Source organism: Schistocerca piceifrons, chromosome 1, assembly GCF_021461385.2.
Source record: "Schistocerca piceifrons isolate TAMUIC-IGC-003096 chromosome 1, iqSchPice1.1, whole genome shotgun sequence".
NCBI lineage: Eukaryota > Metazoa > Arthropoda > Insecta > Orthoptera > Acrididae > Schistocerca > Schistocerca piceifrons.
In genome coordinates this window covers 1,201,809,504-1,201,825,962 of record NC_060138.1, presented here as the reverse complement: position 1 = coordinate 1,201,825,962, position 16,459 = coordinate 1,201,809,504, and the positions used below count along the sequence as shown (strand labels likewise).

General features: G+C 45.5%; 1 protein-coding gene across 4 annotated transcripts in view; it reads right to left on the bottom strand.

Moving 5' to 3' along the window:
• LOC124781688 (DNA topoisomerase 2-binding protein 1-A-like) overlaps positions 1-16,459 on the bottom strand; it is a 274,059-nt gene that overhangs the window by 163,008 nt on the left and 94,592 nt on the right. For all 4 annotated transcript variants that reach the window (XM_047253880.1, XM_047253881.1, XM_047253882.1 and 1 more), the window contains one exon: positions 13,900-13,982. In XM_047253880.1, coding sequence (XP_047109836.1) covers positions 13,900-13,982 — 83 coding nt within the window. The remainder of the gene's footprint in view (positions 1-13,899; positions 13,983-16,459) is intronic.

The window sequence follows — 16,459 nt, the reverse complement described above, 5'->3', positions numbered from 1 at the left end:
CCCCCAGCCAAATGATCAGCAAGCTCATTACCTGGAATACCCACAGAGCCAGGGACCGAAAGGAAGTCAACGGAACAAGCAGTACAGTGAAGATCAGCGAGATGGTCATGGATGGCCAAGACCAAGGGATGGCGGGAAAAACACCGGTCAATAGCCAGGCCACTCATTGAGTCCATACATAACAAAATACGGTTGTGTTGGGACTGTTTCATAAAGGTAGAGGCCTAGGTAAAGGCCTGGGAAATTGCCATCAACTCCACGGTAAACACCCCACATGTAGGTGGCAGGAGATGATTTTCCATGCCAACAGAGGACATGAAGGCATATCCCACACGATCAGCAGATTTAGAGCCACCGGTGTAAAAACAACAGCATCCTGAAACTCCCATGAAATTCGCTGGAACAAACAACAGGACACCATCAGGGGAATGGACTCGGCGGAGATCCATCCGAATTCGGGGCTGAGGAACTAAACGGGGAAGGGTGGGAGGGGGAGGGGGGGGGGCCGGAAGTGTGGGAGACAGGACAAAGAAGGAAGCTGATAATCACAGCGAAGAGACGCAAGGCGGAGCCCAACGGGTAAACCCGCCCGAGGGGGGGGAATCAGGTGGGTGACGTCCATGGTCTGGGAACAGGATAGAATAGGAAGGATGAGGAGAAGAGGAACGGATAGCGATCGCATAAGAATACCACAATGGTGGACCGGATGCAGCAGGTGAAGTGTGGAAGGAGCGGCTGAACCATAAACTTTACAACCATAGTTCAAGTGAGACAGCACTAAAGGTCGATAAAGGCAGAGAAGGATGGAGCAGTCCACACCCCAAGAGATGTGGGCAAGGAAGTGAAGGACACTTGAGTTTACAGAAACATCCTACCTTCAGAAGTCTGATATGAGGCAGCCAAGTCAACTTGTTGTCGAAAAGAAGACCCAGGAAACGAAACTGTGGGACCACAGGTAATTATTGTGCATTGAGATACAGCTCCGGATCAAGGTGGCACGTAGTACGGCGACAGAAGTGGACCACCCGCGATTTTATAGGAGAGAATTGAAACCCATGTGAGAGGGTCCATGCAGAGGCACACCGTATAGCTCCACGGAGGGAAGAGGAACTAACCCAAATGCAGAAATCATCCACATACAGAGCAGTGGCGACCAAAGGACCAATGGAGGCCACAAATCCATTGATGGCAATGAGGAAAAGAAGCACACTCAATACAGAACCCTGTGGGATGCCATTCTCCTGGGTCTGTGGAGAACTAAAAACAGTACCAACCCGAACCCCGAACGACCAGTTGAACAGGAACTGGCGGTTAAAAATCTGGAGTGGGCCCCGAAGACCCCACTGATGAAGTGTAAGTAAGATGAGATGGCACCAAGCTGTGTCATAGGCCTTTTGAAGGTCGAATGGTGGTGCTGGGAAAAAGCCTGCCGAACTGCAGATTCCAAGCAAAGTAAATGATCGATCGGAGACTGTCCCTCTTGGAAGCCACACTCTTAAGGGGACAATAGATCCCGAGATTCAAGGACCCAATTGAGCTGATGGGCTACCATCCGTTCAAGTAACTTGGAAACAACATTTGTCAGACTAATTGTTCGATAGCTTTCGACAAACAGGGGGTTCTTACCAGGCTTGAGGACAAGAACTACGATACTATACCTCCACTGAGAAGGGAAGTCACCCCGGAGCAAAATACGGTTAAACACGCAGAGATGATGTTGCCGTTGTGGAGCACTGAGTTATGAATGGCGACACAGTTGGTTATGAATGGCGACAGGGCCAGGCGCCGTTTCATGAGGAAGTTCCCATTCAGTAAAAGGTTCGTTGTAAGATTCTGACTGACAAGGGGTAAAACATAAGGCGGAAGCTTCGGCCCGCTGTTTCTGGTGAAGGAAAGCAGCCGGATAGAGGCTGATGCTGTCGCAAAATGTTCCGCGAGAATCAACGGGTCCATGCAAAGGCCACCCGGGAGGTGAAAGCCTGGGAGGATGGATTGCCGATGGCAACCTTGGAGAGAGCGAAGTGTAGCCCATACCCGTGACATAGGGACAGTAGAACCGAGGGAAGAAACAAAGCGTTCCCAACTCATCCGTTTTCTCTGTTTGATTAAGTAATGGGATTTAGTACGAAGGCGTTTAAAGGTAATAAGGTTGGCAACGGATGGGTGCCTCTTAAGGTGTAGCGAAGCTCGACGGCGATCACAGATGGCAATGGCAATGTCCGTACTCCACCATGGGACTTGCTGACAGCGAAATGGTGCATATGAGCACAGTGCAGCAAGGCTAGCAGTGCAAACAATCACGTCAGACACGCCACATAGGACGTCATCAATACAACCCGACAAAGAGGGAGAAAATATGACCTGTGCAGTGTATAGAGACCAATTGGCGCGTCAGAAAGACCAACGAGGTAACCTGTTCATCGGGGAGCTGGAAGGGAGCGAGAGAATCAACAGGAAATTGTCACTATCACAAAGGTCGTCATATCGTGACCAGTGTAATGATGGGAGGAGGGAGGGAAAAGAAAGAGAAAGATCAATGGCAGAAAAGGTACCATGACCGGCACTAAAATGAGTAGGGGAGCCATCATTAAGAAGGCACAGGTCGTGGTCTGCAATAAACTGGTCTATGAGAAGACCTCGTCTAGATGGAAATGCACGGCCCCACAAGTACGATGAGCATTAAAATCCCTGAGAAGGAGGAAGGGTGGAGGAAGTAGCTGAAGAAGGGCAGTTAAGCCAGCAGGTGTAAGAGTCCCTGGGAGATACAGATTGCAAACCGTGACCTCAGAGTCCAGGTGGACCATAACAGCAACCGCTTCCAATGTAGTTTGAAGAGCAATCCACGTGCTAGCAACGTCTGTACGGATGAGATTCCTGTAGAACCACACAACTTGCAGAGTAAGACAAAATAAGGATGTCAACTTCGGAAGGTGGCAGTAATATCCATTACAATTCCATTGGATAACCACAGAACGACGATTCGAATGGGGGTTGAACAGGCTAAAGCCAGTCATGCCGCCGGGTCACCACCCGTCTCCGACAAGGAGGGGTCAACATCCATGAACAACAGGTCACAATCAGGTTGCAAAGCTGGGGATGAGACCCCTGGTGACACCAGAGGCTCCTTGTCTCAGGATTTATGTTTCTTCTTCTTTTCTGTTTGAGATTGAGGAGGGCTGCATAAGGGAGCCAGTTGCAGCAAGATCGGGAACACAAAGAGATCGGGTGACCTGGGGGCCCACAGACTGGTTCTCGCGGTCGTCGCGTGGCAGCAGACCTTTGGCCTCGAAGGTGCCAGGAAGGGGTATCCTGGAAGAGGCGCCCTTGACCGGCAGATGCCGAAGGAGTGGGACACTTCTCCAGCTGGAGAGGAGGAGCGGAGTCCAGAGGAGAGGGTGTGGGAGCTGCAGGGGAGGGGGGAAAGAAAGGGGTTCAGAACTGGGTAAGAAAGGGGGAGGAACGGGTGAAGATGCAACTAAAGCATAACTAGACGCCATGGACAAAGGGTGAAGACGTGCATACTTCTTACGAGCCTCAGTGTAGGTTAAACAATCAAGGCACTTATACTCCTGTATCTTCTTTTCTTTCTTATATACTGGGCAATCTGGTGAATGTGGAGAATGATTGCCATACCAATTAACACACACAGGAGGGGGAACACAGGAACTCCCCTCATGGAGTGAACATCCACAGTCACCACAGAGAGGGGCCTGCGAACAGCGGGAAGACGTGTCTAAAACACAAGCTCTTAAAACACCTCATTGGAGGTGGGATGTATGACTTCACGTCACATCAATAAACCATAATCTTTACTTTCTCAGGGAGGGTATCCCCTTCAAAGGCCAGGATAAAGGCACCAGTATCAATGTGTTTGACCTTCGGACCCTTCTGAACACACCGAACAAAGTGAACACCCCGCTATCCGAGATTGTCCCGAAGTTCCTCATCAGTTTGAAGGATGAGGTCCCCGTGAAAAATCACACCTTGAACCATATTTAGAGGCTGGTAGGGGGTAATGGACACAGGAATTGTTACAGGCACAAAGGGCCACAGACTGGGCAACTGAAGCAGTTTTGATCAACAGCGAACCCGACCGCATCTTGTTCTGAGAGTCCACTTCGCCAAACTTGTCTTCAAAGTGTTACACAAAAAAATAAAAGGTTTGGTATTGGTGAAAGTATCCCTATCAGTCCTGGTGCAAACCAGATAGCAGGAGAAAGGTTTTCCCCCTAACCGACGGGCCTGACCCTCCTCCCAGGGGGGTAGCCATGGAAGGGAAGGCCGAAGGGGCAGGAGAAGCAGCACTAAAAGAATCAGTTCCATGTGGAGAGATGGCCGCAGAAGAATGGCCAGAGTTCTGGACCTGTACGCGTTTCATTTGCATAGCGTCCGCCCTGACACCACCCACTTCCATCAGGGGCTCTCCCCACGGGCGCCACCCAGCCACAGCGAGGGCCGCCTGGCACGGCGGCCACTGCCGTGAGTTCCGATGCTCCAGGACAAGCAACCACTCCTAGGCTTACATGAGGAGTTCATAGCTCAGGTATCAGAAGTGTGATCCCTGTCTGTTCAGGGGGCTCAACCAAAAGGGTACACAGCAACCCCACCACACAGGCTGGCTACCGTGCTGGCTATGCACCCTAGCATCACACAACGACATGAAAGAAAAGGTGGAATGAACTAGGAGGGCACACGTCGGAGACACTAGGTAAGGTGCTCTACCTCAAATGGCTCACACTACGGAATAGAAATTTAGTAATGGAGGTCAAACCCCAGAGGGGGACCAGGGAATGCCAAAAGGTGAGGTAATTGTGCAACAAAACCAAATCGCAAAACCAACATAACCAGGAGGATAGCGGGGCCAACATAAACAAGGACACCAAGAGAGGGAGAGGAAAGGGTGAAGGGGAAGGGGAAGGAGCAAGAAGAGGAATGGAGGGGAAGGGCAAGGATATGCAGCCCTGGAAAGAAGGAAAGCTGCAATAGTTCGGGGCCCCGTGCTCACCACACACGTACTGACAAAAGAAGTGTGAGCCCCCGGGGGGGAAGGGGGGGGGGGCAGACATCACAGTGGCTCCGCCAAGAGGGAGCAAGTGACAGCTTTCCTGGACCTGTTGCACTAAAGGATGGAAGGTGTACAGCAAGACGCCTTGAAGGGCCAGAGTGTCCAAGCAGATGATGCAATTGAAAAGCCTGTGTCACTGGCTGTATTGCATGGACTGATACAGGGGGAAGAGTTCTGCTGTAAATACTGAAGAATGTTCCGGAAGCTGATACAAAAAAAACATTGATGCCAATCACGAAGGCACGCCCCACACCACAGTCAGTCAGTCAGTCCGAGAGCCATTAGTGTAAACAAAAGTACAATCGAGAAGTTCCGTGCGTAGGTCATGAAAATGAAGGCAACAGAATGAGTGTCCTTAGGAAGCGAATGAAGGCCAGGGTGAACATGGGCTGCCACACGAAGCTAAGGTGGTGAAGGATTCACACCCATCAGGAAATTGGCAGGTAGCTTGAAATTATGGGGCCAGAGCAAGAGCCAAAAGCTAACTACAGGAGGTAACAGAGAAGACGGACACACCCCACACTGGTGATCAGAGGCATCAACGTAGATGGAGGCATAGGATCGATGGCCAAGCATTGGACACAAATGTTGTATATATCTGCTGAGGAGGAAGTCTGATGGTAGGACAGTGGCAGTTCGGCAGCCCATTCATACAGACTCTTAACTGGGCTGATGTAAAAAGCGCTGTGGCCAAATGGATGCCACAGGGACGGACAGTATTGGCACAGCGTAAGAGTGACGGATGTGCAGATGCATAAACGAAACACCCAGTCTAGTTTCAAGCAGACAAGGAACCAGTACAAATGGTGGAGGGTTGTTCAATCTGCTCTCCAAGAAGTACCACTGAGGACATGTAGGATACCGAGGGACCGCATACAGCAGGCCACCAGGTACGACACAGGGGAGAACGGGAGATTTTTCTTTTGAGCTTGGGCCCCAGAAATTTCATAGTTTCAACAAACAGAAGAGCAACAGCCTCATGATGTAAAGACGATGGAAGAAACCAACTGCGATGTCAGAAATTCAAACAAATGATTCGTCAGTGGAAAAGCGAAAGCCACTGTTGATGCTCCATGAGTAAATATGATAGACACATTGCTGAAGACACCGCTCAATGAGACGGGTCCGTGGAGAACTGCAATAGATGGCAAAATCGTCAACAAAAAGGGAGCTGGAGGTATCAGGCAGGAGACAGGCCATTATTTGGTTAACGGTGATAGCAAAGAGTATGACGCTCAGGATGGAACCCCGAGGAACATCACTTCCCTGGATAAGACAAAGCTGAATCCACACATACCATGAAAACTTGGTCTTTTAAAAATTCCTGAGGGAAATGGGGAATGCGGCCAAGGAAGCCCCATGTGTAGAGATACGGAGGATACAAATTCTCCAGGTGTTGCAGCCTTTTCAAAAAGCCACAGTCTGGGATTTTTGCAGAAAACCATTCATGACATGAGTGGACAAAATGACAAGATGGTGAACTGCACTCAAAATCCACACTGTGCGGTGGGTAGTAAATTGTGGGACTCTAGCTGCCATACCAGTAGGACATGAGTCATAAGTTCCATTATTTTGCAAACACATTTGGTGAGAGGAATGGGACATTAGCTAGAAGGGAGGTGTTTGTCCTTATTGGGCTTAGGTATGGGTAAGGCAGTAGCTTAATGCTGGCATCTGGGAAATGTGCCCTCTGGCCAGATGCTGTTGAACCTACGAAGCTACATCTGAATGTTAACATTGTCTGGTCTTGGGGCAGCGGATTGGGATGAAGTGAGAGCATGATCTAGCTCCCTCATAGTAAAGGTGGCATTGAAGCACTCACTATTCTGAGAAGAGAAGGGTAATGTCCAAGCCTCATCTGCTAGTTTCTGATGGAGGAAGGCAAGGTGATAGTGGGAGCAGCTCAAAATCTCTGCAAAATGGTGGCCCAAGGTGTTGAAGATAGCAACAGTGTCCACTACGACATCATCTGCTACTGTCAGGCCGGAAATTGGGGAGTGGACCTAGGTCCCAGACAGCAGTCGGCCCACATGATTGAAGAGGGAGTGGGACTGTTAAAAGAACTATTAAATGAAACCCAGCAAGCTTTTTTGCTATCCTAAAGAATGAGATGACACTGTGCTCGCAACTGTTTATAATGAATACAGCTTGCCATCAAAGGATGATGGTTAAAAACGTGGAGAGCACGTCTCCATGGGTGAATAGTGTTGCAGCACACCTCAGTCCACCAAGGGACCTGGACACTCCACGGAAAAGAAGTAGTGTAAGGAATGTAACATTCTGCGATGGTAAGGGTAATTTTTGTAAGATATTTTACCTGGTCATCGCAACTGGGGAAATATTTGTTGAAGGTCGCCATGGAGGAGTACAGCCTCCAGTTGGCCTTAGAAAGCTGCCATTTGGGGGTGCACACAGGTAAAGTAGGAGTCAGCAATTGGATGGCACACAGGAAATGGTCGCTCGAGTGTGTGTCAGAAAGAATGGACCACTCGAGGTGATGGGCAAGCTGGGCAGTGCATAAGGAGATGTCCAAATAGAAATAGGTGAGATTGGAGTCTAAAAGGAACATGAGTACTCCTGTCTTAAACACGGCATCTATCAGGTTACAGGCGTGCCCCACAGGGGATGGTGCACATTAAAGTCACTGAGCAGCAGCAAGGTGTGAGGGAGTTGCCCAATAAGCTGGAGGTAACACTGAATGATGGAGTGGTATAAACGGTACACAGGGAAAAAGTCACGCAAGGAAGGAAAATGTGGTTTATAACAGCTTAGGGCCGGATAGACAGGGGGATAGGTTGACTATGATCATCATCCTTGATGAGCAGCACGACTCCCCCCATGAATGGAATGTCGTCCATTGAGGGAAGGTTGAAGCGGACCAGGAAGAAATCCGAGAGCTCAAAGCGGTCGCTAGGACGCAATTTTGTTTCCTGGAGGCAAGGTACAAGCGGACGCTGCAATTCTAAGACATGCCATAAGTCCACTTCGTTGGATCGAAGGCCCAAACATTCCATTGAAGAAGAATCATGATGAGGTGTCACCTTGGTGGCTGCCCAGTGCCAGGCTTCGAAAGCTCGCTGCTACAGGACATGGAGGCAGGATGATCCTGCTCCACGAGGTCTACAGAGGCATCGGGATTCTCCTGTCGGTCTGAGGAGTCCAGGGTAGAAAAACGGTTGACGGTGCGCACTGGCAACGAGAAGGTTGGCCGGGCGAGGGTATCATGTGGCAACAGCGTTGAAGACGATCACCAAGTTGGCTAAGGAGAAGACTGTTTCCCTTTGTTTGACTTTTTGGAGCTGTTCTGGTTGGCAGAGGAAGACTCAGATGTTTGTTGGCTGGAGGGACATAGGAAGTCTTTGCAGGAGTATTACTTTTCTCCTTTCTGGCCTGCTGTAGCAGGTGACTTCGCCCGATGTGGCACAAGTTTGGTGGCTTGTTGCACAGCTGGTGGGGAGTCGGGGATGCTATCATGATGCTGGGCAGCTACAAAAGCGCAGTGCTAGATTTGAGGTCGCATGTCTGTGTGGCCATGTCCTTCGTGGAGCAAGTTGCAGCAAGAACAGTACTGTAGGTGCCAGACGGTGGAACCCACGGTTTCTGAGTAGCCAATAACTTGCGAACAACCAGGTAAAGCACTTTTTCCTTCAGCCTGATCTCCTGGACAGCTCGCTCAGCAAGAGACACGGGACAATCTGGGGAAGAGGCAGCACGGTCACCACTGTAGTTGATATAGTGGAGAGGAGGCGGCATGCAATGACTCTCGTAAGCATTCCTAGCACAGGTTACACATTTGGCCAGGTGTCGACAGGACTCTCCAGTGCAGTTGGAACGAAGACACTGGTAGCAGTGAATCAGGTTCGGAATGTACTGTCATAATTTTATGGCCTGCTCTGATCTTTGACAGAAGCACCTCTCTATTAAAAGTGAGAAAAAAGAGCATGTGGGCACTAAGGATGCATCTACTTTTTTCATCACCCGATGTACAGCAATGACATCCCGATCAGAGAGGTATGTTTGGATTTCTGCAACAGTCAGACCATCAAGCAGCCTAGTGTAAATAACACGAGAGGAAGAATTCAGCATTCAACAGATCTCGACACGAACAGGAGAGTTGTGGAGAAGTAAAGCTGCTAGCAATTATTGTGCTTGAGAATCAGAAGTAGTCTTCAAAGGCGAAGTACCATTTCGTAAACGAGACCAGTATTTCATAGGACCAGCAATTGCATCAACACCTTTCTGAATAATAAATGGATTTACCACAACAAAGGACCGACTGTTTTCTCAGTACATGAAGCCACGAGGAACCATGCTGCAGCTGGAAGGGTCTATGAATAGTTAGCCTCATTTCGTTTACATTTAGTAGATGCTGACTGTGAAGATGATGATTGGCTCATTACAAGAAAATCCCCCACGATTTCCAGCGTCTCCAATGGTGCACTCCTTCCAACTGGGGGACCCACTCTGAAGGGGGCGCACCCACCTTAGGTGATTGACTGCATCTCAGGTCATAGCTCCCAAACACCTGACAGAGGGACCAATTGGCAATTTAGCTCTTCAGTTAATGTCACTTCCTTATAGATAGCATGTCTTGTGTAATGCACAAGAAATTCGCAAATAAGCATCCTGAGTGGCTTCCAATTGACAAATATTGTGCACAATTAGGTGCAATTAATCATGCTGAGCAGATCTGTCTAATAATTGGGTGGGGGGGGGGGGGGGTGTATAGTGCATGATTATATAACAATATAAGCCTGTTTTCAACACTGCATTCTGGTACATACAATATTTTACAAAATAAATTTTTGCTCAATAAATTATTGAAAAAAAACCCTTGTCTTAAAACAGAAAAATTCTCCAAAGCCTATAATGTCATTAAAACTATTACTGGCACAATGGGTAAATCTCTAGAAACAGACTGTTACTCAAAGTAGGTGAAATGAGAAGCTAAACTTTTTTCTGGATGCTAACTAAAACTCTGACAATGTAAACTAAAATATAATGTATTAAAATAATTGTGTATACTAGATTTCTTTCTTGTGGTATGATAACTGGACCGTAGACTGAACTATTAAGTGCTGGATAAGTGACATAAGGAAGTGTGTTTGCGGAAACAGACATTCTCAACATAGTACGTACAGTCATTCGTCAAGAAAAAAAATTCTTATTAATAAGCTGCAGCTGGAAAAAAAGGAACACCTCTATTAGCGTAATGTTGAAAAATCTGACATTTCTCCAATAAATCTAACTTATAACCTTTCTAGATTTCTTTGAGTGTGTTCAGACTTTAAAAAATGCTGTGAGTAGGTGGAATATGTACATTATCATCTCACCTGCCTAGCAAGTACTCTTTATACTTTACTTTGAATGCCCTTCCAATCTGTCCTACATAATGTCCCTGATAATTATTCCAACAGTCTGTAAACACATGAGTTGTTAAAGGTTCTCCTTCTAGCCCAAGTGTGTGTACTAGAAATGCTTCAGATTTTTTGGCAGAGAATGTGACCTGACAGTCATATTTTTTTAGATAAGAGGTGGCTAATCCTGTATGACATAATACCCAAAAAACCTACTGAAATAAACTTTTTGTTTTCCCTTTTCCTTTCTTTTATTATTGCCAAGCATCTAACATTTCTTAGCTGTTTTATTACTTATGAGCTGGTGGACAACAACTGGCTCATAGCCATTATTACTCGCAATCATTTTGTTCAGGTTAATTTCTTTCTATGGGTAGTCAGGAGAGAGAGATTTTTGCAGCCTCACCATACAGAATGTGCTTCATTATTTTCAGTTCCTGTATCTTCCTTTCTTCAAGGGAGATACTGCAGTCCGTACTCCAGAAATGGTGATCCCTGGAGTCATTTACACACTTTCTAGGAGATGAACAACCAGTTCAAGGGTTTCATCTCAGTCCCACAAGCAGACAGGGAAATAAAGGTCCACCCACACAGAGCCCCACTTACCTGGATGAGCCTTATACAGCCGAGGTGCAGGTGCAGCAGTTTCCTCAGAGGCTGCCTACTAATGGTTCCCGCTCGACAGCCATGCATCTCATCAGTGCATAGCACACTTTTAGACTGATAAGGTTTTTCTTTTCTTTTCTTTAATAGAGATTTTGACTATTCTTGCGATCTGGACAGCTACAACAAGATCCCCACTCTCTGTCACACACAATGTTCTACCATTGCACTGCACGGTGGTCGTTGACGTATGCCCAGAGCTTAGAGTTACAAGATGACTGGTGGGACTTACCGGCCCCACCTCAAGAAAGCTGGGATCAACAGCACCACTTCTGTGGAAGTACTAAGCATGGTACTCAGAATATATTCGACAGACCTCAGTCAGCTAGCTGCAACATACTGGCAGACTAGATAAAGAAATGGAAAACATGGGGCAATATTCAAGGGACAAACATCAACTAAAACAATGGCAAGTTGGCAATGTGGATGGGCAACTTGTGTTAAAGGCCACAGTTTATTCCTATTGACCAAACATCTGGGATCTGTTGAAAATGCACCACACAAACCCCAGTAGAGGCATGGTGCACTTTTGAACAGTACACAGCCCATACCCAATGTATTTTCATTGAACATACCCTGCTTGGCAAAACAGATCCAAACAAATGGCAAGACCTGAAAAGAACTGACATTATGTCACATATTCCACATGCCAAATACATAGAAACAAAACTATACAGACAAAGCAGACAGACAATTACCTGAGATGAACCTGACCCACAGAAAGTACCTGCCACAGAACAGAATGAAAGCACTAATGGTTTATAATGAACGAGAAATACAGTGGACGCAAGATGGGGACACAACACTGACAGATTGATGGCTAACGGCTCTAAAATCAGGGGATAACAAGAAATAACATCTGCAGACTATAACTAGCTGTAACCACACCAGGGTGCACTATGCACAGGAATGTTAAACTTTTAACAGCTATAGTGTAGAAGCAGTACCACTAGATAACTAGACCTTATATAAATGAAATACACCAACTACACACACAGAACGATTGAAGGACTTAGAATAGAATAGTAATTAGAACAGAACGGCACAAAAGACAGGCTAAAGACAGCAAGCTCACTTCCATTTAGTGATGCTTTCCTGGAGTCAGTCAATCACTAGGATTAGAAATCAGTATTTCATGCAGAGGCCAGTGGCTTGAAGTGTACTGTCTGACTGCAGTGTTCACATCTCAGTGCACTTAGAACATTATTTGTCGGTTTTCATGTTAGTTTGGGTATGGTGAAGGTACTGTGTCACTTGTGTTAGTTATGGGCCGCATAAAGAAAACTGACATTTTAAGAGGTGACAGCAACAGTTCTCAAACCATTTAATTTTATCCGAAAGATGAGTCAGGCTCAGAAACTACAGCCCAATGTGATGCTTGCATCAGCACTGCCAGGTATCAGGCTAGGCAACGGCTGGAGAGTATGGCATGGGATAAGGATGGAGAGAACACTGGTGATGCCGCAAAATGTATTCCGTTCCTCTCTGTGCACAATGCATCATGGGTCTGCCTTCTTACCTGCAAACAGAAATAGTGGCAGAGCCTACAAGAGAGACGTTTTGCAACATGCTCAATGTGACTACCACCCGAGTTGGTGTGAAATGTGATGTTTGTATGGATACCACGCCACAACTGTTCACAGCACTTTTTGAACAGGTGTCATGACATGCTTCTGCACTGCCTGAAGATCACACATTACATCAAACATTCTCAGCTATGGCAACAGTAACTTTCAAATTGTGGCACAATTGGCCATCAGCCTCTACTAGAAGCAATTCCCAAATCACCAGTTAATTCGAACTACCTTGTGGAAAGAGGACCTCTCCGTATTCCTTTAATGCACTGATAATTGCGAAGAGCAGTAGCAACACTATTGCTGTTGTTTTGATAAAACAATTTTATGAGTAAAGCTCTGCTCATCTTTTTGAGATTCATGTTCACTGCAACTGTAATGCACATTGACACTTGTGTTTAAATCCTAAGTCACTGTACCAGTACCAGTACCCGATGTCAATTCACGACACTAATACTACCAACAATGGAAATTCTGCAGCACACACTCTGAATATAATTCCTATAAAGTTGGGTACCCATACAGTAAATAGTTTTCTGTCTACACTGACACTTGCTCACGTATAGTAGCGAAAGTTTAATTACAACTACCCTGAATATTTTAAAAAATTAGGGTGGTACGGAGATTACCAACAGTCTTCCTTCCTGTGCAATATTTGCGATTAACAGGTTAGAGGACAAATGACATTGATACACTAAGTACCCTTTGCCACACTATAGTGTGGCACACAGTTGAAGTAGACGTACATATTGGCAGCTATTCCTGATTAATTCCGATAAGTCTAAACTACAGTTTGGAGGAGGCAGTCATGATCTTTCACATGGAAGCTCCAGTGGTTTCCTAATGGAAATCTAGCTGGTGAACATGTACTTTTACACTAATGCACACATGTAGAGTGAATGATTATAATTATTTTAAAATATGTCAAAACAATGCTTGTTTACAGCTGCCACCGTAAAACGGCACTTCAAGCACCACCTTTAATGGAAATAGTGTACAAAGAAATATCAAAATTTAAGTACATCGATACACGATAGCAAATCTGGCGAGACTGGACTGCCAAAATAAAACCATTACTGGTATTCTGACAATTTAATATTTTCAACTGATAAATGATATTTCATAACTAACTAAAAATTTCATGTCTGAATTTTATGTTATTCATACGATTTCAATAACTTAATTTTCACAGTGTCTTACTATAAATGCACAAGAATATTTTGACATTTTTGAAACTCACCTTGCAGCCATCCAAGAAAGGACCAGCCTTCTTTGCATCTGCCAATGTCAATTTATTGACAACTTCCATGTATTTTGGAGGGACTGAAACACAATAATAATTTTTTAAATCTACATCCACTGATCCTCTCCCCCCCCCCCCCCCCCCCCCCCCCCCCCCCCCCACACCCACACCCACACACACACACACACACACACACACACACACACACACACACACAGACAGAGACAGACAGAGAGAGAGCACACAAAATGCTATTTTGGGAGGGGGGGGGGGGGGGGGGGCACATGAGAACAGAGAACAGAGGTGAATATGGGTATGGGATGGGGGCTAGCGGAGACTGCGGTCAAGAGGAATGCAATATATGTTATAAAGACAATATATGTACTTCAGAGATGCTGACAGTGGGAGGGGAAAAGGGGGGGGGGGGGGTGAAATCCAGATGGCACAGGTTGCGAAGTAGCCAAAGTCAAGCATGTTATGCTCAGGAGTGTGTTCTACTACTGAGATGTTAACTCCAGGTTTTGTCAGCTGACATTCATTTGGTTGGACATTCGTTTCTATGCTGACATTATAAGGCTGTGCAAAAATTACAGTGGAACTGCACGAGATATAACTGATTTCAGGTGTATCACATAGCACATACGATACACCTGTGACGGGACTGGAACACAGGTAGTAGCGGTGAGCGGTGGGAGAGTGGGGGGGGGGGGGGGGGGGGTAGACGAGTCTTGGAACCTGGTCCTCAATACAATATTTTCATCATTTGTCCTGCAAACAACAGCCACTGTTCCATTCTCCTCCACACTTCTTCTCCCTCTCTCTCTCTCTCTCTCTCTCTCTCTCTCTCTCTCTCATTTCTGCTCAAGCTGCAGAGGGTTCTTGATTCACTATGTAGAAAGTACCAGAAATTAGTTATATGTGGTGACTTCAATATAAATTTTGCATATGATGGCGCAAGAAAAAGGATGTTGGTAGATCTCCTAAATTCATATGATCTGATGCAGACTGTCTTAACGGTGCAAGGGAACAGTAGCACAGCCATGGACAATATTTTTATTCATTCTTCATTACTAGATGGGCATTCTGTTAGTAAAAGGGTGAATGGCTTTTCACACCATGATTCACAAATTTTAACACTAAAAGGCTTTTGTAATCAAACAAAGTCACATACAATTACAAACTATGCAGGAAAGTTAATCCAAAAGCAATGGAGGGCTTTTTAAACCTTGTCAAGGACCAAGAGTGGCAGGATGCTTATAGTGCTGATAACATAGATGATAAATATAAAGCTTTCCTTAATACATTTCTCATTCTCTTTGAGAGTTGCTTTCCATTACAACATTCTAAATGGGGTACTAGCAGTAATAGGCAGCCCGGGTGGCTGACTAGCGGGATAAGCATATCATCTAGAACAAAGTGGGAATTTTATCAAAATGTCAGAAGTAGTCACAAACAAACTACAGTGTCCGATTACAAACAGTATTGTAAGGTGCTTAAAAATGTTATTAGGGAGGCAAAGAGTGTGTGGTATGCAAATAGAATAGCTAATTCACAGGATAAAATTAAAATCATATGGTCAGTTGTGAAGGAAGTGTCTGGTCAGCAGACAAGGTCGATGATATAAGGTCAGTTCATAGTAAAAATATTTATGTTACTGATAAATCAGGTATATGTACAGTATTCAACAATCACTTTCTGAGCATTGTTGGTGAATTAAAAAAAAACTTAAGTTTCTACAGGGAATCGTGTAACTTTCTTGCCAAATAACTTTCCGAGATTGATGTCTGCAATACTACTCTGTGATACAGACAAGGGGGAGACTGATTCAATAATTAAATCACTAAAGACTAAGGACTCTCATGGATATGATGGAGTACCTAACAGAATATGAAAGTACTATGCTGCACATGTTAGCCCTGTATTTTGCCACTGTAATTTTTCTTTAGGAATGGTCAGTTTCCTGAATCATTAAAGTACTCAGGTACTGGATGGGTTAAACAAAAGGTTTCGAATGCTAGGCATATTTTTTGATTTAATTAAGGTGTTTGATTGTGTTGTCCACAAAATATTGCTCCAGAAGTTTGACCATTACGGAATATGGGGAGTAGCCCACAACTGGTTCACCTCTCCCCTTAGCAACAGGCAGCAAAAGGTCATTAGTCACAATGCTGAGAATGGCTGTGATGTGGGGTCTGAATGGGGTACAGTCAAATAGGGGGTGCCTCAGGGATCAGTGTTGGGACCACTCCTGTTCCTTATTTATATAAATGATATGCCCTCTAGTATTACGGATAACTCTAAAATATTTCTGTTTGCTGATTACAATACCTTGGTAGTAAAGGAAGTTGTGTGCAACATTGGCTCGGTTTCAAATAGTGCAGATTAGATTAGATTAGTTTTTCATTCCATAGATCCGTGCTGAGGAGATCCTCATGGATGTGGAACATTTCAATTTTTTTTTAAGCTGAAATAACAATACTAATAATATGAATATATACATCATTTGTTTCTATTAAAAATTTGTCAATGGAAGAGAATAGAAGGAGTTTGCCACTAG